Raw genomic sequence first — 24,395 nt, forward strand, 5'->3', positions numbered from 1 at the left:
TTAGAATTATGTAAACCTATTATCTGGACAAACAATTACCTGAGAAATAAGAAAACCTTAAAATAAATAAATGTTTTATTCACCTTTCATTAAGATGTGGTTAATTGTTTTGGTTTCTCTTGAATTAAAATCCCTCCTGAATTATGAACATGGTTAAGTCTGTGTTAGCGCTTTACAGAGAATACTCCATGCATCCACAGAGCCTTTCTACCCAAAAATACTGTCATTCATTCAAAAGCTATTATTTCAATCATGGAACAAATGTTTGTCTTAATTTTGGCTAAACTTGATAACACTCGCCAGCAACTAGAGGGATGGTGTAAATCTTAGTGGGGAACTATGCAGGAAGCAGATGTACTCTGGTCTTCATGGTCCCTAGCAGAGTGGCCTACCTTTGTTGCTGAGGATCTCAAGCCTGTTTTGTAACATACTTTTGTGTAGGAGATATTTTTATGGTTGCATACTAGTTTTAAATACAAACTTGTCGTATTTCCAGTTGTTTTATGGTCCTTTGTAGACAGACCTCATATTATTTATTTATCATCATGTACAACTTGTTATCGTCATTATATGGCTAAACTACTGACGGTGTGACACTGAATTTTGACTCACTCACTAGTTGTAGAATTAGTCTGTAAACTGCATGTGGGGCATCATTGTAGAATTACAAACAAAACCAACCAAATAAAATAAATGAAAACATTAATTAACCCGGTCTTTGAAAGGCATTTAGAAGTGATTTACATAAGGAAGAGAATATATGGATGTCAACTTCTTTATCATGAGGAACACAATGGTCCGGAGTATATGCTTACTCCATCATTCACCTGATGAAGGAGTAAGCACACTCTCCGAAATTTAGTGTTCCTCATAATACAGAAGTTGACATCCATATATTCTCTTCCTTATTAATTAACCCCATTAGGATTCCAGGTTAGAAATGTTCCCCAGCAGTGAGTGAGAATGGTTTTACGCCGCTTTTAGCAATATTCCATCAATATCACGGCGGGGGACACCAGAAATGGGCTTCACACATTGTACCCATGTCGGGAATTGAACCCGGATCTTCGGCGTGACGAGCGAACGCTTTAACCACTAGGCTACCCGACCGCCCTGTTCCCCAGCAACCTAAGCTAGTTGGCAGGAGGAAACTTATAAATGAGGTGGCCACATTCAGTGACTTAGGCCATACACCATTGTACTCCAAAATTGTGGAAAGTTGCTCCTGATATCAACCACTGGATTGTCTGGACCAGATTTGATTATTTACAGGCTGCTGTCATAAAGTGCCCCTCTCCCCCAAACAGTGAGTGAGAGAGTGAGTATGGTTTTACGCCACTTTTAGCAATATTCCAGCTATATCACGGCGGGGGACACAAGAAATGGGCTTCACACATTGTACCCATGTCGGGAATCGAACCCGGGTCTTCAGTGTGACGAGCGAACGCTTTAACCACTAGGCTACCCGACCGCCCCCTACCCAAACAAATACATATCGCTCAACAATTAATGTTTCACCAACTTTCTGCCTCTGGGTATTTGTCAGGCTGAAGCTGAAACTACTGCACTAGAAAGCCAGGAGGTTGGGAAAACTAGAATTATCTCAGAGTGTGTTCTGTCCTGACAATCATCTTCCTACAACAGTTTGAGCGACCACCTCACAATCCTCCTCTAGGTAACAATATCAGGAAACCCAATAATCTTGCATCAAGACAAATTCTGATTTTGTTCTATGGAACAGGTGGCGTTGTGTCAGACCATGCCATCTGGCCAATCCTACATCCAGAAACTAATAAGCATTATGGAACAATAACAGTTTGCAATAACAGAATATCATTAGATTGATTAGGCAATATAGTTGATAACATCAAACAGGTGCTTCTTTCAGAAAACTTGTTTTCTTGATAAGTATTGCCTATTTAAATTAATAAATACTGTTACACACAACTAATCATAACTGCACTATGGGATCTAAACATTAATTGGAGCACTTAACAATCAAGTTAAAACTATATCCCTAGAAACATATTGTATTATCAACAATATACAACTTAACATTCCTGAAAGTGTGCCAAAATCTACATCCCTCAAGAATGGTCAGGTCACACAGAAATGCCATACTCTTGTGTCGCTTCTGTTCAGATTGTATCAAAGTACATGATAATTTATAGATCATTTTTTTTAACAAACCGCCCACATTCAACCAACTAAAAGAGAGGCCTCACAACCTTACTGCACAACCATATACACTGCATCAGCATATTTCTTTAACAGATTTTGGTCAAATTGTCATTCATTTTTTAGTTCAGCGTAGCTTGTATTCATTTCACTTTGTCTATTTCTTACAGAATCACGATACATTGATATTGTAATATGCAACAGAATATTTTATCCAAAAAAAACAATGGAAGGACACATGGTGATTCCATGTAAAAAAACAACTCCTTAACCATGTAGTCAACCCTGACCAAAAAAATGTTTGTCAAACTGCAGCCAGAATGTTGATGCGGCATAAATCAAAATCAACTCACTCATTCATCCTTTACAGACTCTTGCACATGAAATGTTAATCCTGAGATATTAACCATTCAGACTAACCAATTAAGAAGCAATGCATCGCATCTTGTGAGACTTATCTGATTACCAACATTTTTAACAGACTTGGCTTGCTAAACCCTTCGGTCTCATTACAGCTGGCCAATATTAATGAATCCTAACCCTGAGAATATAAATCTCTGACTAGGCAACAGGTAGGATATAAATATCCACAACAGTAATGCCAGAGCTTAAGCCTGTTCGGCCACCCAGCCCCCAAAGCAACTGACTGCCAGAAGAATTGGCCTCTGAGAACCATGGTAAACCAAGCGAAAATATGTTTTTTCATCCATTAGCACATTCCAGTAATAGTCGAGATAGCAGTAGCATCTTTGCATTAACCCCTTCGCCTCTGACCCCACGCTCACTTCCAACAAACACTTTAAGGGTTATCAAACCTGAGATAGGTGTAGGACTCCCTTCATAACAGTATCATCTCAATGGGTCTTTTCACCATTTAATGTGTGTCGGGGGAAGCCTCCTTCTAGTTAAAGAGAGGTAAAGATTTGACACTGCTAGAGTTAAAGCGATTGGATATATCAGTGCTCAATAAACAGTCTGACACTTCCTACACAAAGATAAGAACTCCACAGGGAAACAGTATGTAGACTTTATTGTGTCGGTGATCATCAAAACGAGTGAGTGAGTGAGTTTGGTTTAGCATTGATTTTAACAATATTTCAGTTTATATCACGGCATGTCAGTTAAATTCTATTGATTTTTGTGTAACACCACACTCAGCAATAATCCAGCTATATGACAGTGGCCTGTAAATAAGCCAGTCTGGACAGGAAACCCAGTGACTGATATTGTGAACAACTATCAACCAAACCCAAACCGAGCCCGACCACCTGATCCACATGGTTGCCTATGACAACTAGCAGAGGTTTATGGGTACCTATTCTAACCAGATCCCACACAAGGCGTTTCATTTTGGAGGGATCAGGGATGACATGATCAAAACCACATGCTAGGCTGACAAATAAGGTATCTGAAAAAGGGATGGGCACCCAGTGAATAACCCATCCACCAGTGACTTCTGTGATACCCACAAGCAAGGGTATGGTGCAGACAGACCACAGACCTTAATCAGGGCTTATCTGGGATTCAAACCCATCATGGAGTGCCCGTTCCATAAAGCGACCTTAGCACTATGATTATCGGAAGCCTGTGTTAAAGTAATGGGAGTTACTATCTCCTTAGCGCTAAGATCGCTTTGTGGAACGGGACCTAGAACTCCCAATAACATAAGTTGTACTATTCAGTATGCATGATACACTTTTGTAAAAGTCACCTGTTTTTCGTTATCCTGCTTCAGTAATTTCAAAAGATCAATTGCAACAGAACCAGTTATAATGAAACACCAGAAGTAACAAGGCTAATTTCAAAATCCTACGAAGAATTAATGTCTCCCTCATATGGTCCCAGCCTGATGATACAGCTCCATTGGACATTGTAACTTCCTTTCATTTCATCTTCCTTCATATGAAGACACAAGCTACTGTTGATACTGATCTCCTGCTAAAGGATCTGCAATGTTGCCAGTTCTGATACAAATTTAGCTGATTACAACTTTAAATCCCAAAATGGAAAACACAACTCTCCTTGACTAAATACAGATGGAGCCTTGCTGCAAGTCTAGCCATGAGGGGGATTCCCTGCATAGCTGACCACATTTCTCCTGTCCAGTGGTATCTAGGCTGACCAACACAGCACACCATCCATCACTGGCGGCTTCAAGAATGTGCAACATCAGACGGAAATAGAAACCGCTTGTTTCTCTTATATATATCAGGTGGCTAGTTGACCTTATTATGGGCGCACATATTTCAGGAGTAATTCTGGAATAGGTACTACGCAACATGAAAACAAACAATAGTCAGGATCAGGTTGTAGTTCCTGTTTGTAGTCATATCTTATGTTTACCAGCACTGGTTTGAAGAACAATGTTTTGCTCGTTTAAAGATGGTCCTGACTGCCACATAGATTAGTCTAACACTTCACTCTCCTCCTTCAACTTGGCAAAACTTGGATGTCATAATTAAAGAGACAGTTTTCTCATTAGACACAGCATGCTAAATAGGCAGTCTAGACAGACACCTGTTAAAGACAACCCCCGTATAGTAGCAACCATTGATAGAACTCACACAAGTCCTCACCCAAATCAAAAGTTGAGGGCTTCCTAAGGCAAGGAACCACGGTCAAAGGATTTCCTTAATAGGACTATTCAGATTAGAAAATGTTTCTGGTTAATTTCCAATGATGAACAAGCTCATCCCTGGCTCAAAAAAAAATTGAACAAAATATTTGTTCAAGAAAGATCTACAGCATCCCTCCATGAAAGTACAGCCTTGAGTGCTGTTTTTTTCAGGACATTCCTCAGTTTAAGCTGATAACCAGTGAATGAAACTTCTTCCCATGATGCTGTCGGGCAGAGAACTGTTACTTCCCTATTAACGTGGGCGATGGTTGCTTTCTGTTTTTCAATGTTACTTCCAAGTATTTATAGCCCGGTGTAATTAAGTGCACTTAAGGCTTTCTGCTGTTTAACGAGGAAATAGTGTTGATGTGGCATAAAATTTCACAGAGCAACGTCCGATAGACTTGAAGTGTGCTATGTCCCAATGACAAGTGAGTGAGTGAGGTTTTACAGCAATTCATGTCATAGTTACACAATCACATGGCTGAGACACGAGGAATGGACTTCGTGTTCACATGGGAATGGAACCCCGGGTTTGACATCCGTGAACACTCAGCTACCTTAACGGATACTACATAACTAATATCAATTTATTTAACTACAATCTTGTCAAATTGTAGCCCATCAACTTCAGATTTGTATTTTTGAAGATGCAACAAATGAGTGAGTGAGTGCGAGAGAGAGAGTGTCAGTCAGTCAGCAATGTTCTATCCCAGAAGCCAGTACATAATCAAATCTGGTCCAGGTAAGCCAGGTCTGAACGCACAACCAATGAGCCCCGTCATCAAGCGATCAACCATGTCAAAGACCCCCACCAACCAATCCCCATTACCTGGCCCTTCTGACAAGCATGATGTACCGACGATCTATGCTCACCTCTTAAAGCTAGTCTTCACTGTGTATGAGTGAGTGAATCAGTTGGGGTTTGAACACTGCTTTGAACACTATTTCAGTTCCAACATGGTGTGTAAGCGGGAGAAATTGTTTGATAGGCATTACTTAGAAGTTGACAGATGACCAAGTAGACACAATTTATGGATAACAACTTTTTTGATATTTCGATGGCGACGTTTCGGTATAGATCAGCGGAAGAAAGCCTGAATTGTACAGGTCTTCAAGGCTTACCACTTTGGGTATGGTGCAGACAAACCCGGATTCGAACCCATGATCATGGGCTTCATTGGTTCCATAGCCAGCAACAGAGTGAACTGAGACTGGGCCTCTCCTGCCCACCCGACCCCCAGTACATGAGAGAAACAGTATGGCTACTTACAACTGGTTCTGGAGGACTTCCATCCCGACAGTGTCTCATTGAGGTGGAGGAACTCGTCCTGTGCCAGCATCAGTCGCTGCTCCTTCACAGCATATATCTCCTTCTTGGCCTGGAAAAAAGTGATATAGGTAAACAACAGTTGTACTGCAAACAGTATCAGCATATATCTCCTTCTTGGCCTGGAAAAAAGTGATACAGGTAAACAACAGTTGTACTGCAAATAGTATCAGCATATATCTCCTTCTTGGCCTGGAAAGAATGCTTCCAGGTAAACAACAGTTGTATTACAAATGGTATCAAATACCCAGTATCACAAGCCCATATGTTAGACTACGTATCACCTAAGAAGAAATAGAAGAACCTTCTCGCCACAGGGAAGTTTATCAATCCCAACTGGAATAGTGTTGAAATCCCACGCCAAGGCTTGTTGAGATAAATGTTATTTTATTTGGGACAGTCAATCCACATTTCTCCATGGCTGTGTGTCATTCACCAAATAATTTATTCAGTTATGATTAAATCCACCGATTACTCGATTCCTGCCGACACATAGCTTCTTGCAAGGCTCCTACTGAGGCACAAAGTATGTGTTTGTGTGCCGTCTAACGCAGCACTCCACAATATTCCAGCTATATGACGCTAGCCTGTGAATAATCAAGCCTCGACCAGACAATCCAGTGATTGATATTGTCTGCAACGATCCACGCTGTCGGGGTATGAAGACACACCGCCTACCAAGTCACAGGTCTGACCACACGATCAGCCACCCATTTTGGAGCGATGAGTACCAAAATGAAAAATGTCACATGACAAACAAGATGTCTGAAATAGGGATGTCCACCCAGTGAACCGCATGCTTTCACCTGCTCATCATCAATTTTTTCTGTTTTCCACTTTAGGGAGATCTTTGCAATCTAATTAAAAACAGACATTAGGATGTCTCTACACATTCAACAAACACACATGCCTCTAACCAAAGTATTCAAACCTGTCCCTCTCGCATACTTTAACCAGCTTCACAAATATTGAATAATCAAAATAACATTACCCATTGGATCTACATGTTCTTTGACAATGTATGACAGGTAGAAAGAAGTATGAGAAACATTCTAATGGTGTTTATGAGCACAGAAGTTAAACACATCCTTTCAGTTCTACATTTGAGTCGTCACCCTGAAGCTATCGCCCACACCACTGTTCAGGTTCCTTCAGAAAGGGGTGGGCCTCTCACAATGGGGCTTAATGGCTGATGGCAATTGGTTGTGTCTGAATACACAAGCACAGACATCTAACAGGATGATACTGGTTTGTTCAGCCTTAGTCACCATTATATATAAACAGTCTGCAATCTAATACACTTGTCTGAGTCTTGTAAAATTCTGTTTGGTCAAGTCAGTTCTACGGGATGGGACTCAATCCAAAAAGTATGAGAATCTGTGCTTTACTAAGAAAGTGTTATCCCAAATATAACATTTGTTACATCTGACCACTGCTCACAAGTAGGTTCTGCAAACAACAGTCACATAACATTACACTAAAACTTTGTCTGGTAGACACACGTTTTTGGCGCTGTTTGCAAGTTTCAAGTGGCGGCTGAATAATGTGCATATTCTTCAAATTCTTCAATATTGATAAAAAATATCTAACACATCTAATTGATGCCCCTGTACTAGTATATGACAATATCATTGACCATGTTGTTACACAGAGCTACAGATAAGCAGTGTATTTGCGTAAAATACTCCCACAAAAAATATTCAAAACCCAATTACTTTAAATTAACTTGCATACAGAAACGCATGTATTAATTCAAAAACTCACATGTATAAAAGCAGCATGCAAAAATACTCAATAAAGCTTTTTCAGCATGCGTACAAAGGAGATTATTTACAAAACACAATTACAAGCTAATTTACTTTCCGAGTCAATCCTATATATTTAGAACTGTTACCTCTAAAACATTATTTCATTTTTTGTAAATCTTAAAATGTTCACTCATTTTGGGGAAAAACCAATAGTGTGATGAATAAATATGAAAAATGTAATAACCCAATTAAAATAGAAAGCTTCGAGTAAAAAAAACCAAACTCAAATGCTCAAAAAGTTAACTGGAGTTCTGGTAACAACTTCGAAGTTACCATCAATCCTTTAATCTGTAGTGTACGTTTCCAAGAGTGAGCGAGTAAATCCAAACAATCTCAGTTATTTAAGTGATAGAGTGAGGGCAAAACATTGTATGAACATCGTTGCAAGCTTCATGTTTACACTGACTTCATTATTACACTGACAGCTAAACACCAACCAACTGTAACGCAGAATAAGTTCATCAAAAGGAGTAGTTACATGAGCGTATATGCTCAACTGGCTCTACAGGAACAGCATTTATAGTTTGGATACAACAAATAATATCATCAGTAGATGAAAAAGGTCTGAAACTACCTCAGTAAGTCAGTCACAGTGACAGGGAGGCATAATACATTAACATCAAACACAAGACGTCAAAATGGCCGACACAATAAACGTGACGGGAGAGATATCCAAAGTTATTAATGAACCTGTGGCAATTACAAGTTTTAGTCAATTGATCAATTGGCCGATCATTGAAAGGTAATTATACAGATGTGTTAAATAGATAATAAGGTCAATTCATAGATTGCTGAGGACTGTCACTTGTCAGACGAGACGCGGATTGAGTCCATAGACCTAGTCTGGATGTGCATTTCTTCGTTTTATTAACTAGAATGGGTCGTAGTGAGGTTATTTTTTAACGAACATTCAGTAAAACCTTTATCCCAATCTATGCTAAAATGCAAAGATCAAGATGAAAGCGTCTAAATTATCAGAAATAATGCTTTTGTATTTCTTCGTGCTAGGGAATATACCACGGGTTTCTCCAGAAATGTGGAATAGGTCAACTGTGGAAAACAGTCTCGTGAAAAACGTATAACGCAAAAATCCTTCATTCAAACACTTATGAACGTCAGTTTTACGGTCATATGACCGACCTCTCTTCCAATGGAAAAGCCCTAATATCATGTAAACTCTGCATTAAAAAATTATATGACAGTGTACATATCCAAGAGGGAGTGAGTAACTCCAAACAATCTCAATTATATCACGATGTATGTGTACGAGACTTGTTTACAACATATAAAATGTAAGTGTGATGAATGAAACTGCTCCATTGTCCCCCCCCCCCCCCCCCCCCGATCTGGCTGCCTGTCAGTCCCACCATGAACAGAGACACACATACATCACAAAATGTCAGCCCCACAAGATAGATGGCCGCTGATCAATGGCAGGCCTCACACTTGTCCTGTGTTCTAGGCTCTACCGGAGGTTAGTCAATAATTACATCTCATCAAAAACAATAATATCTCCATACACTTCCATCAGTGGATACGGCAAAGGTTACATCACGACAAACAAGTAAGTTAATTTGATTATTTCCTCTTCTGTTGCAGCGTGTTAAAGTGACACATCACCGTATTTATGAATTTTAGGAAATCTGTGTAATTCAGAAAATGTATTTGAAATTGAAAGTATTAGGTATCAAAAGGAAATACAAAATCATTAAAAATATCTATACTACCTAGAGAGTGAGTGAGTGTTGGAGTGAGTGAGTGTGTAAGTGAGTGAGAGGCGTAATCTTAAAGTCGCACTGGCAATATTTCAGCCATAGTGATGAGATCAGTGATTTCTGTCTATAATCTTCAGGGATTCAAACCCACAACCATCCTTCAAACTTTGATCACCCACAAGTACTCTCCACATTCCAAAGGCCTAAAATGTGCTTCCGATTTCATAGCGCTTAAAGTAACATTCAGAAAATTTTATTAAATGTATTTCTGCCAAAAAACTTGTCATGTTATTTATAAGAATGTCAAAAAAATTATCAGGGTCATGTTTGAAACCACAAGATTGTGGATTCCAAATGGCTCATGTTGATTTTGAATATCAACCCTTCAAATTTCTGGAGTTGGGAGATGTCCATTATGAAGGCGGTATTTGTATTCAGCGATCTACTTTATCTCCGTAACATCACTCCACTTTCATCACTGATGGTGTCAAGCCTGTATCAATAGGGAAGTGTTTGTGAAGCACACAAAGTGCAAGGATACAAGGTGGAAGTGGAAGTGCAAACAATTCTCAGCCTAATTGCTCACCTCCAGATCTTCTTGCGCTGTGACAAGATAGTCCTTTAGCATCAATTCCTGTTCTTTGCGCCATTGTAACCTTGGGTCTTCCAGCTGATTTGTTTCTGAATAACACAAAAGCAATAATTACACACCCACTTTACCTACTTAAATAATAATTCAAAGAAATAAGGTCACAACACCACACTTGTCCATTTTGCCAACTTGCAAAATGTTTCTTCGATTTACAATGTCCTCAAGCCAGGACTCTGGTGAACAATCCATGGAATTTTTCTGAGCGCAAATTATATGTTGTGATAGGCTGTACAATGCAAAACACTCAATTGTTAAAAGCAGTCAATTTTACACGAAAATACCATTTACTTTGCAATACACACACTGCATGTTGTTTATTTACGGAGCTGGGTGGTAATTCTTTAAATGCTACAAAAATGTCGGCAATATGTTACAAGATCGGACAGGAAGTTTTTTCAAGGGACACTGGTGACCTAAATATTTTTGCCAGGTAGCTACTGACATGGTTGAGGGAGCCTGGCCGAACAGTCTGGCCTGCAGACAAAGACGCATAGCGCGACAATCAGGCAGTCCTAACGCGCTAGTTATTTCAGCGAGGTGGCGTAAGGTTGGAGCAGCCATTGTACCACAAAGTGGGCACACACATAAATACACTGTTAGCAAGTTCAGCTTTTGTTCAACACTTGTAAGGCTCTTACTTGAAAATATTTTCGTTTCCCACGGAGGGAACATAAAAGACATCGAAGTGGCTTTGATCATGGTATATAGAGTTTTATTCAATACATGGGATATAAGTTCTAAGTGCGTAATACGGAATGGGGATCAACAGTCTTAGGGTGATAAGTAACTATACGACTGCCATATGCCATCTTAATATAACTGAGTACACTTAAGGAGTGCTTATATGTTTATTACATACCTGAAGGTTTGGACAAAACCTCATAGTGTTTGTAAGTGTTTACAATAAACACTCAGGGGTCATAAATTCATAACATACGTATGATACTGACCCTTTCAGCAACAGCATTAGTGCATTATAGTTTAGAACAGGTGAGCCATTCTGCTGTAAGCTAAGCAATAATAAAAATGTACCCATTAAACATCAAAAGTAGGCGCCCTCTTTTTAGGCAGTTAGATGATGTAGACCCAAGTCATGATATAATGTTTGAGCAAGATTCAGGACACACCAACTGTATTTATTGATTTACTTTGCCAGTTGGCATGAAGCAAAAAAACAGATATGAATAAAAATATATGGAAGGCTTTATATGAGGTGCAATTTTAATAAAATAAAGATGTTCAAACCTATTTCTCAAGGAAACAGCATAAGTAGACATTTGTCATGTATTCTTTTTTAATGTATCCAAATTTAGGAGAACATTTACTGTTAAATGAAAAAATAAATTTGCTGTGGCCTAAAAAAAAATCAGACATTAATGGAGCACTCTCCCACTGTGATCAACTAACGTAAAAAACGTCCTCCTGGAATGAGTTCATGTGGCGTGATCTCTTTCGATAAAATAAATTCAATGCATGTCACAATATTTAATTTTGGAAGTGAAACATTGCTTGCAGTTGTAGACAGCCTATCCCAGCATCTTGGGCGGACCGTACACAAACGTTCCTGCAAATTTATCAATGAGCTTGAGATAAGATCTCCTAACATCATGCTCTCATCCTGAAATACAGCATAAACATTTTTCTGGAAACATAGTAGTCGGCTGTTCATGAGATAGGGAGATTCAGATCCACTGACAAGTTTATCAAGTCCCTCAAAAGTGGGTTTGACAAGGAAACACTATATTTCCTTTACACTTATTTCATTCAAAGGCATTTCATATGTGACAAGAAATCACTGAAATTGATACCCAAGGGATAGACATAAAGGTATTCTTCTGGTCAGAAAGATGAATATTTATTTTTTTACTTATCAGCATTAATCATATTGGGATGGGTACTGATGCTCACCTCCAAAATAAATGGAAACACACAGACCGTTGTGTAACGTATCTTTGATGTGAAGCGAATCACCAAGGTTTTAGAAGAGTCATGTTTTATTTGTTTGTTAGTTGTTTAATGCGGCGACTCAGCAATATTCCAGCTGTATGACAGTGATCTGTAAAAAATCGAGTCTGGACCAGACAATCCAGTGATTGACATCATGAGCATCGATTCACACAATTGGGATACGATGACATGCATCAACCAAGTCAGCGAACCTAACCACCTGATCCCATTAGTCGCTTCTTACGGCAAGCATGGGTTGCTGAAGACCTATACTACCCCAGGTCTTCACGGGTCAGACAGTCATGTAATTGTGAAATTATCAATTCTGGACCAGGCAAACAACATCATCAGACTTCGATGACCATCATGACACGCAATCAGCCATGTCTAATCAATGGATTTCAGTCAGCTCTTATGCCAAGTATGAGGCACTGGGGACTGATTCTGTCCAATCAAATGTTTTCCTTATTTTGGACAACTTGCTGCAACTCCAAAAACTAACTCCAGAATCAAGGGCAGCCTTCCTTGTTCATACAAGTAACTCGGAGCCAAAAGGCATCAGTGTCAAAATGTTTAAGTATCATTCGTGACATGGAACAGCAACTGAAATATCTAAAGAACTTAAAATTAAGTGGCTATGTTGATGTCCTTTCTGTCATTCACATGTATACGACTCAAACAAAAACTGCTTTACTTATCACACTGTTTCTAAGGATACTACTCAAGTTTAGATAGGGATAATCAGATTTCAGATATATCTAAATATACACTTGACATCATGAGAATCGGAAATGGAAATACAGAAATGTCCCTATCAAAAGTGGAGTAGTATACAAGAGGATAAGTAAGGCAATTTTAACAATGAAAGAGTCTTCATTGAAATACTATCACTATTCGTGAGGAGCCAAGTGGTGACTTCATGTCTCATAGTTTGAAACAGTGGCTTCAGCTTGAACGGTGGCCTGACAAAAACTGTTTCTATGACACACTGTTATCTTTATCATTCAACTATCGAAACTTACGATTTATATGATTGATGTAGTATATTCCCACATTGGGGTCATATGACTCCTCCCAGCCAATGGGTAGTTCATCTCCAACACAGTCTGCAAATGTCTGAGGCTTTGTGTATCTGAAACAAGACGAAGTAGGTTTAAAACAAATAATTGTTTCAGTCATATCTAAGTGTGTCAGTTTAATTTAAGAGGGTTGGTTGCTTGGTTTGTTGTTTAACGCCGCACTCAGCAATATTCCAGCTATATGACGGCGGTCTGTAAATAATTGAGTCTGGACCAGACAATCCAGTGATTAATATCATGAGCATCGATCCACGCAATTGGGATCGATGACATGCTTCAACCAAGTCAGCGAGCCTGACCACCAGATCCCGTAAGTCGCCTTTTACGACAAGCATAGTCACCTTTTACGGCAAGCAAGGTTTGCTGAAGACCTATTCTACCCCGGAATCTTCACAGGTCTAATTTCAGAAGGAAAGTTATTTGTTAGTGAATATGGTTGTATACCAATCTCCCATCAATATGATGGCAGGGACACCTGAATGGGCTTCACATGGTACTAAGTTTGGGAATCAAACCCAGGTCTTCAGCAAGACTAGCCAAACCACTCAACTATCCCCTCAAATAGCATCAACAGATTATGGTCCTCACATCATGGAAAAGCCTTGAGTCGACAATCATATGGGAGAATTTGAATCTTGAACACCTACAAATCTGGTCATCTAAGGGACACAACTCTGCTGTGATTAATGGGAGTTATGGCTCCTTTGACCAATACAGATTTATCGGCTCCAGTTGCTGATCACGTGGCAAGGGAAACACACTGGACAAAATGGCGACCCTAAAACTCAACTGATCTAGATATGTATCTGTATCCACAGTTGTAGTATCCTCAAGAAGGACACAAAGTCCACACGATGTACATACCCCAGTTACCAGCTGGTCACTGACAGAGAACTGGTGTCAAGCAGTGTGCAGATATGTTGCAGTGTCTCTACCCAGCAGCATGTCCTATGTCACATGATTAGCAACAGTTCAGCAAGAGATCTTGTAGACCAGAATACAGACTTTTGGCCACATGTGATATATCTCACTTTTAAGGTTAGTAAACTGAATGGAAGTCTGTGCTGATAACAACTTCTGATTTCTTAAACATCAATACAGATCAAGCTAATCAGGCTGCAACGATGCAAATACTGTGATCTTCATTCCTGATAAGCCCCCAGTTACCTGTCAGAACAAGGCCTAAAAAGGCCCAATGTAGAATCATCTTTGCTAAGGGTTTCAGTCACACACAAAAACTCTCCCCAGTCCTTTTTCATCATGGGTCTTCTTTCATTTTGACTTACAACATTGTCTCACGCACTAGAAACAAAACAAAAGTTTACAAAATATTGGTTTTCAAGAATAGAACTGAAATGCCCAATTTGCAGGTCTGATACACTGGGTGGGGGAACCAAGGATAAAATATGAGAGTAAATCTCTGCCAAATCCTACCGGTCCCACTGAATCCCAACTTTACTTCACTAGCCTGCTACAGGACTGTTGACTTTGGTTTCCCCTTTTTACCTCTATATTGCTGCCAAAATCACAACGCAAACACCAGCAGTTATCACAGTGATCCACCCAGTAGGACATGACGGGGTGGTGTAACATTCCGTATCAGTCAGTCATGTCCTCAGGCTGCCACCAATACAGACCAATTTTGATCTGGCAGCAAAGAAGTTCATGTTTACATCTCTGTCATAACACTTGTATCCATTCTTTCACATTTGTGTTGAAACATACGATTTCTTCTCATCTCACACCCACTCACAGTAAACTAGGCCGTCAAGTTCACCTGGACTACTGGGGCTATTGTCACCTGTAAAGTGATACTTAAAATATCAACAACAAAATAACGGGCAATACTGGTGTTATTCCCACATGCAAGTGACAATGTAACAATGCCTGGCAGTGGGATACAAGTGCAAATCATTTACTGTAAACGCAAGCCAGGTGTTTGTCAGATTACCCTGCAAACAAGGTGAAGTTCAAACTCTCACATTTTAAAAATTGACAATTATGTATTTCAGTGTAACCTTCGGTTTACACTTTAGTGCAAACTGTAGTTCTGAACGGATAGTGTCTCTGTTTATCAGGATGCACATTTGCTACCCATCAGAATAATTAACTGGAACTTGATACACATAGACGAAATATTACACCAATGTCAAATTTAAGAAAGGCCAAAAGCTTAAACTGTTTGTTCTTCTTAGATGCTGAAAGAATTGTGGGAAAGGTGGATAGACAGGTAAATATTCACACACTTTGTTTGAATTACCATATCTTGATACAAATATAGTAAACAAAGAACCACATTATACACATTGAGACTCCCCGAGGAGTACTTGATCACGTCAGTCCCCAGCATAAGGTCAAACGATTGTAAGCATTCAGAAAACATACTGATGTGATACTCAAGAACCTTAAAAAACTCCTAGCAGACTAGCAGTAGAACACTAGAATCAGCCTAGTTTACACCCAACAAATAATTACCTTTTAATTTGAAACCTAATATTCTTAAAAAAAGAACTCTTGGAAGATAAAACAAACATACTGAAAATAGACTGCACAAGAACTGAATAATGATGAAAACACCGCTCATATACAACAACCCTGTAGTACTCCTCCCGCACACTCCTTCACCCACAGGACACCTCCTGTTCCACTCTCTCCTTCATCCACAGAACACTTCCTGTTCGACTCTCTCCTTCATCCACAGAACACCTCCTCCTGTTCCACTCTCTCCTTCATTCACAGAACACTTCCTGTTCCACTCTCTCCTTCATCCACAGAACACCTCCTCCTGTTCGACTCTCTCCTTCATCCACAGAACACCTCCTCCTGTTCCACTCTCTCCTTCATCCACAGAACACCTCCTGTTCCACTCTCTCCTTCATCCACAGAACACCTCCTGTTCCACTCTCTCCTTCATCCACAGAACACCTCCTCCTGTTCCACTCTCTCCTTCATCCACAGAACACCTCCTCCTGTTCCACTCTCTCCTTCATCCACAGAACACCTCCTGTTCCACTCTCTCCTTCATCCACAGAACACCTCCTCCTGATCCACTCTCTCCTTCATCCACAGAACACCTCCTCCTGATCCACTCTCTCCTTCATCCACAGAACACCTCCTCCTGTTCCACTCTCTCCTTCATCCACAGAACACCCCCTGTTCCACTCTCTCCTTCATCCTCAGAACATCCTCAAAAAGTCCTGTTTATGTTTCATTAATAACTCACCTTATTTATAGACAATAAATGGGTAAATCGGGTTCAATGACGCTATGAACAGTATTCAAGTTCAATCATGGCGTGTCATCTTAATGTGGGAGGAAATCCCGAAGTGATGCAGGTCTTAGATGTTTACTTTGGTGAAACCAATGAGAATGTATATGGTGCCAACAAACCTAGAAACATAATCGGGGTGAACTGAGATTCGAAACCACGATCATAGGTTTCTGGAGTGCACAAGGGATGCAACTCTGCACAACAAATTGTGTCACCGAGGACAACTGAGCCATTATTTAGATCAAATCTTGCACTTCCTTTATAACCAGCCCTACCTCTTCTCCACAAAGTCCCCCTTCAAACTACAACATGTTTACAGCAGCTGTAACTACTTGTTGATACAAGTAATTGGTGATAAAGTGAAACTGAGGCACAATTCCCAGCCAGCTACCAGCTGTCTTCCTTCCCTCCCTCCATCCATCTTTCTCTCCATACTGTCTCTCTCTGTAAACAAGCACTCTAAACTAGCAGTATAACTGTAACCTGGCAGTATAACTGTAACCTGGCAGTATAACTGTAAACTAGCAGTATAACTGTTAACTACCATGACTACTGGTATAACTGTAAACTAGCGGTATAACTGTAACCTGGCAGTATAACTGTAAACTAGCAGTATAACTGTAACCTAGCGGTATAACTGTAAACTAGCAGTATAACTGTAAACTAGCAGTATAACTGTAAACTAGCGGTATAACTGTAAACTAGCGGTATAACTGTAAACTAGCGGTATAACTGTAACCTGGCAGTATAACTGTAAACTAGCAGTATAACTGTAACCTAGCGGTATAACTGTAAACTAGCAGTATAACTAAACTACCATGACTACTGGTATAACTGTAAACTAGCGGTATAACTGTAACCTAGCAGTATAACTGTAAACTACTGGTATAACTGTAAACTAGCGGTATAACTGTAAACTAGCGGTATAACTGTAAACTAGCAGTATAACTGTAAACTAGCGGTATAACTGTAACCTGGCAGTATAACTGTAAACTAGCGGTATAACTGTAACCTAGTGGTATAACTGTAAACTAGCAGTATAACTGTAAACTAGCAGTATAGCTGTAACCTAGCAGTATAACTGTAACCTAGCGGTATAACTGTAAACTAGCAGTACAACTGTAACCTAGTGGTATAACTGTAAACTAGCTGTATAAATGTAACCTAGCGGTATAACTGTAAACTAGCAGTACAACTGTAACCTAGTGGTATAACTGTAAACTAGCTGTATAACTGTAACCTAGCGGTATAACTGTAAACTAGCAGAATAACTGTAAACCAGCAGTATAGCTGTGCGAGTTAACAGTGTAACTGTAAACTAGCAGTACAACTGTAACCTAGTGGTATAACTGTAAACTAGCTGTATAAATGTAACCTAGCGGTATAACTGTAAACTAGCAGTACAACTGTAATCAGTGGTATAACTGTAAGCTAGCTGTATAACTGTAACCTAGCGGTATAACTGTAAACTAGCAGTATAGCTGTGCGAGTTAACAGTGTAACTGTAAACTAGCAGAACTGTTTAAAGGGACACAAACCAACCTTGGCAGAACAGTCTCCACTGCATATACCTGCAGAATGCAGGTGACCTCATTCTGACTTCCAACCGCTTTTGTTATGGATTGATATTCAGTGCATCCTTCCCGTGCTAGCTTGTTATGAAAACATGAGGGGTGGCATCGATTAGTCCTAATTTGTTGTATACAATGTGGCTTTCCACATTATCCCTGAGGCTCATGCACATCATGAAGGATACCTGGTCCACACTGAACTAGTCTTCATGATACACGGACGTTATCCCCACAGGTAAAATCTTGCAAGACCTTTATTCTTGACCTGTCCTGTTGGATATCAGACTTGTGAACCCTCCTGCATTTTGTGGGAGACTCCCATTTCATTCATTTCAAAATTCGCCTACATTGTTCCACAAGTAAAAGGTGAGGTGAAATGGGGTTTAACGTTGCGTCCAAGATTATTGCACATATATAACGACGTGCATGCACAAGTATGTGTGTGTGTGGCTGCTTGTACTAGTCTGGACTGATGCCGATTTATAGTGCTAGCTCACTGAGATATCATGCCGCAGTTTAACATGAATACCCCACCCAGACAATATACTGACTCCGAGCTGACCAGTCCTTATTTTAGCCCCTTAATGCCGAGCGCCAGACAGGGTAACAACAAGTACCATCTTTTAACGTCTTTTGGTATGACGTGGTCGGGGGTCGAACCCCGGACCTTCCACTCGCGGGGCGGACACTCTACCATTAGACCACAGAGACAGTCTTCACAAGTTAAAAACAAAGAACAAGAACAATTATGGAATTCTACAAGTAAGTATTCCGATTAAATCTGTATGCATACATGCATGGGATACCTCCAATCTGTCTGGGAGGCTCCTGGATTAGCGACCATCATTGCGGTCACCTGCCGGGGCCCCAGTTTGCTCCGGATGGGCCTTTGTCTAGTAATCAACTGCTGATTAAATCCATATGGTGAACGATTTAACAATTTAAACTGTAAAGAAAACTTTGACAGTCCTAACAGATGCCTGAAGGGTTGAACTTGAAATGAATAATCAGCCAAGTACTTATTGAAATGAATTGTTCTCTTCATGTTCTTAGCGTGTTTATTCCACCATTATTTAATAACATACATATTTATGGCCGACCCAAATCAAACACCATCAAACACTCAGAAATAAAAACAAAATAAGACCAGGAAGTGCCGTCTTCAGACACAAATACTATGCATGACTGATTGATTCGGTAATCGAAATAACAATTACATGATCAGGTTGCCTCAGAGGGTATTTTTCAAAGTGCAAGAATAAATAAAAAATATAAATCAATTAAGTCTCTGAGCATACATCATGACCAGCATAGCTTGTTTGGCACCAATTCTAATCCAGAATCCCCATGAGGAAATTTGTCTATGACAGTCAAATAATATATTAAATAAATCAGCATCTAACATTTATTGCTTTCATTTTTCTGTCAAAATAACGCGACCTTTCACAGCAACAGGAGTCATCACTCATGTCTGTTGAGTTATCTCTCATGTCAGATGAGTTATCTCCCATGTGTGTTGAGTTATCTCCCATGCCTATGGTGTTATCTCCCCTTTGGGTGTGCAATGGTGGCCTCTGGTCTACTAGGTTGATGCAGACAATGATAACCCATATTGTCTAAATAAGCACCTGTCAACATGCCAAGCATTCCTCAACTTCTGTTGACAACCACTGATAAATATAGCCCTGAATTACACAATATCTAAAGCTATCAAGTATGCCCCCATATTTTAGGCATGTCATTCACAGTCTGAGGACAAAGTGCTGGGGCAGGGTAATAATTCAAAGTGAAATAATGGTGTCAACCAAGACATTAAACACCGGTTATTATCTGAATACATGCATGATGCTAATGCATTAGCTTGCAGGAACTGGCAGTGTAGAGAACTGGTGACACCAAATAGTCGAAATGTCAAACTGTTAATTCCTATCAGGATAGATGACTATCAGATACTGAACATCTGAAACACGAGTGAGTGAGTTGGGTTTTCCAGCAATATCACACCAGGGAACACCAAAAATGGTTTTCACACGTTGTACCCATGTTAGATATCAAAATTGCGGCCTTTGGCGTTACAGATGCCTTCATGCAAATGCCTTCAAAACTAGGCTATCAAACACCCCTTGAGTGAGTGAGTGAGTATGGTTTTACGCCGCTTTTAGCAATATTCCAGCAATATCACGGCGGCCAACACCCCTTGAAAAACCATGAAACACAACACAGTGTTGGAATTAACTCAAAACAATTACTAGCCTGAGTAAAGATAAAATGCCCCTGTCATGTTAAAACAATGGGGAAATTTGTACATGTTGTACAAGCCCCGGGCTAGCGGGCAAACGGGCTGGCGGGCAAGCAGGCTGGGGGGCTAGCAGGCTTGTGTTAAGTTTTAGCAATGATTACAAACACTGATATTTACATTCTTCTTTGATTTTCTTTGTATGGAAATGTGACCAGATGTGATTTGAGGTACTATTTTGATTTTTGCTGGTGCTGGCAAAACTGGCACTATGCAAAACAAAAGACTCCTGCTTCTGTGTTCATACCAATAACAACTGCCAAATAAAATGCCAAAATTATATGGAGTGAGTGAGTATGGTTTTTCGCCGCTTTTAGCAATATTCCCACAATATCACGGCGGGACACCAGAAATGGGCTTCACACATTGAATCATGCGAGGAATCGAACCTGGATCTTTGTCAAGATGAGCAAACACATTTATCACCAGGCTACCCACTGCCACAAATATATTTAAGAATTTCAGCATATAAACTTTCCCAATGAACTGATTATCAACCGAAAGAAAATGTTTTCAGTACCTGACAACCATTTTTATACATCATAGTGCAAAGTTATTCAGTAAACAACTACTAAAGACGCCTTTTTACCACCAGGTATGTTCAAGGTTACAGATGCCAGGATCACAGAACAAGGAAGGTATGTACAGTGCTGCACAACAGTCGCAGAAAATGATCCTCATCCCAAGAAAAGAATGCAACCGAATACCAGGCTGTCAATATGATCCCCACACTCAACTGCATCCTCCCCATACTACACTACCATCATCCAATCGGGGACAATTAGTTTGGGCATCAAGTTGCCACTGATGACCCAGAGACAGAATGAAAACTTAGGTTTTCCTGACAATGAAAGCATACAAATATGTGAATTCCTAGAATCAACATTCCAGTGCCTGTTGTCTTCATCATAGCCAAGCCGGAGTCATCCTGACCTTGGCATGGAAAAAAGTAGATGTCGGCTCATCTGCAGAAAGCATGCAGAAAGTGCACACAATTGGCGGAATGTGGCTGGCGCTTGGCTACATATCCCAACTGTATCAAGGGTCTCAGAGACTGGAGAAGACGATTCCTATAATGGGATCAGATATCTACACATGCTTTCATGGTGGACCATGTATTCCTGGGGGGTATACAGACACCTGCTTGAGAGCCAGGATATATTATATACATAAGTCTATGCTGAGGTTAGGGTGGAACGATGCATCGATTATTTAATGCATAATATTTTACTCACAATTTGATACAATATATAGGAACAAATATTAGTTGCGGGAACGTAAGAAAAGAATCAAATTGTAGATGCATTGGAATACTTGCCTCATGATAGATAGTATGCTTCTATACAATTCAATTCTTGACATTAGGATGCACATTACTTTAGAGAATACACATCAGTTTGAAGTTAAAGTGGGGTGATATACGGATTCAACATGAGACTTGTCATTATCAACAAACATATGTTTACAATAGCTGCCAGCCATTCTATAGGCTATTCAGTGTAAGGACAAGAGAGTAACATTTATTTTCTTTCCACGGACTCATTGCACAACTGCCTATCATTCAGGCTTGGAGTTAATTGCCCCTGCCAAAGCAGATAGCAATACATGGAAATATTATCATGATGTGTATCTGTCTGTGACGAGCCAATATTCCAAAGCCAGTCTACTGTAATATTGTTTGGTTAAGTAAGTTTTGTGTTTGTTTGTGGTTTAACGCTGCACTTAGCAATATTCCAGCTATTTGATGGCGGTCTGTAAATAATCAAGTCTGCAACAGACAATCCAGTGATTGACATCAAAAGCATCGATCCACGCAATTGGGATACGATGACATGCATCAACCAAGTCAGCGAGCCTGACCACCCGATCCCGTTAGTCACCCCTTACAACAAGCATAGTCTCCTTTTTACAGCAAGCATGGGTTGCTGAAGACCTATTCTACCCCGTAGCTTCAAGTAATAAATCAGCTGATACAAGTCCTGATTAGTAACAAGGACTAAAATCTAGTCTACTGTAACATGAAATAATGCCACAATACAAAGTTGACAGCACACTAAATAAGAACGCTCTGTATTCTTGAAGCCCTGGGATGACTAATCAGTTTGGTAATATAGAAATCTGTATCATGAACTGGGATATATTTCACGGAGTAGTTGTTGGTTTGTTGTTTAACGCCACACTCAGCAATATTCCAGCTATATGACAGCGGTCTGTAAATAATCGAGTCTGGACCAGACAATCCAGTGATTGATATCATGAGCATCGATCCACGCAATTGGGATCGATGACATGCATCAACCAAGTCAGCGAGTCTGACCACCCGATCTCGTAGTCACCTCTTACAACCAGCATAGTCGCCTTTTTACGGCAAGCATGGGTTGCTAAAGACCTATTCTACCCCGGATCTTCAGGTAATCAGCCGATACAAGTCAGGCCCCGTTCCACAAAGCAATCTTAGCGCTAAGATGATCATAACTCCCATACTTTAACATAGGCTTACGACAATCGTAGCCCTATGATCGCTTTGTGGAACGGGGCCCAGATTAGTAAACAAGGACTAAAATCTAGTCTACTGTGACATGAAATAATACCGCAATACAAAGTTGACAGCACACTAAATAAGAACTCTCTGTATTCTTGAAGCCCTGAGATGACTAATCTGTTTGGTAATATAGAAATCTGTATCATGAACAGGGATATATTTCACGGAGTAAATGAATGTTGATTCACACAGCAACTAGCAATGTTCCAGTTGAATCACCTCTGCCCATGAGCAACATCTCCACTTGCACTGATAGGTGTAAAGTTCCTTATCATTCATAGAACACTGTAGTACATGAGGATAGAATGCATCTTACGTCTCACAAGTCAGCAAAAACAATTTTTCACTTGTCAGAGCATTCTATTGGAAAACAAAATAGAGACTATTATTTCAGATTCATACCAGGCCAGAATTTAAAAGTAAAATTAACTTTACTGCTACTGAAATCCAGAATAATCTTAACATATTTAAACATGATAAAATAAGGCTTCATTTACCCAAAAATATTAACATGGTCAGAGACTGATTTCTTAAATTTAATCGAAAATCAAAGTGTAACCATGGTAGCCTAAATATGGCTATTCCCATAGATCCTGCTGTTTCTTATGAATGATCAGTTGAATTTAATACAGACAGACATAACTTGCAAGAAGAGAACAGAATTAGGCCACAATAAATTAATAATCAATTAGACATTCTTTCAAAACAATCACAACGCAGGCAGAAAGCATCTTATTTCTAACTATTTATTTTTTTCAAACAATTCTGGTCTGTTAGCCACCCAAAAGCATATTTAAAAAAGAGATATATCTCAAGACAAATTACTTCTACAAAATACATGCACATTATACCTAAGGTGTGCATGTGAGTGGGCAAGGCAGGCAGGCAGGCGGACAGGAGACTGTGCGTTAGGTCGCTTCTATAGTCCTTGTTCACCGAGATACCATGCCGCAGTTTAACATGAATACCCCACTCAGACACAGTATACTGAATCTGAGCCAACCAATCCTTGTTTTATTCCTTTAATGCCAAGCACCAGGCAGGGTAACAACAAGTATCATCTTTTAACATCTTTTAGTATGATGCAGCTAGGGATCAAACCCCAGACCTTCAAACCTCAGGGCAGATGCTCCATCCGACAGACAACGAAGGCCGTCTCGACTAGAGGTACTTCTTTTCCAAATTTTAACACATGCCTATTCCTTTAAAATTCCAGTTCCCTCTTTTGGATGATCAGCTGAACTCTAAACATTTTCCACTTCAAATTACAATGGCATACAGGATGGGGATGTTTAATACTGAAACAGTGAACCTGTCACACTGGGTGCATTGTAAATGGGGCAGGATGGGAGTTTTTGCACACCAGGGGTTTACTCCAAATAACATTTA

The 24,395-nt window shown here is 39.8% G+C and overlaps 1 protein-coding gene across 3 annotated transcripts in view; it reads right to left on the bottom strand.

The window, feature by feature from the left end:
* The window catches only part of LOC124128981 (protein WWC2-like), a 95,577-nt gene that overhangs the window by 58,816 nt on the left and 12,366 nt on the right, over positions 1 to 24,395 (bottom strand). For all 3 annotated transcript variants that reach the window (XM_048388243.1, XM_048388244.1, XM_048388241.1), the window contains exons 2-4: positions 13,270 to 13,379; positions 10,235 to 10,329; positions 6,069 to 6,177 (exon numbers count right to left, since the gene is read on the bottom strand). In XM_048388243.1, the coding sequence (XP_048244200.1) occupies positions 6,069 to 6,177; positions 10,235 to 10,329; positions 13,270 to 13,379 (314 nt within the window). The remainder of the gene's footprint in view (positions 1 to 6,068; positions 6,178 to 10,234; positions 10,330 to 13,269; positions 13,380 to 24,395) is intronic.

Source organism: Haliotis rufescens, unplaced genomic scaffold (assembly GCF_023055435.1).
Source record: "Haliotis rufescens isolate VD_foot unplaced genomic scaffold, xgHalRufe1.0.p SCAF_7, whole genome shotgun sequence".
NCBI lineage: Eukaryota > Metazoa > Mollusca > Gastropoda > Lepetellida > Haliotidae > Haliotis > Haliotis rufescens.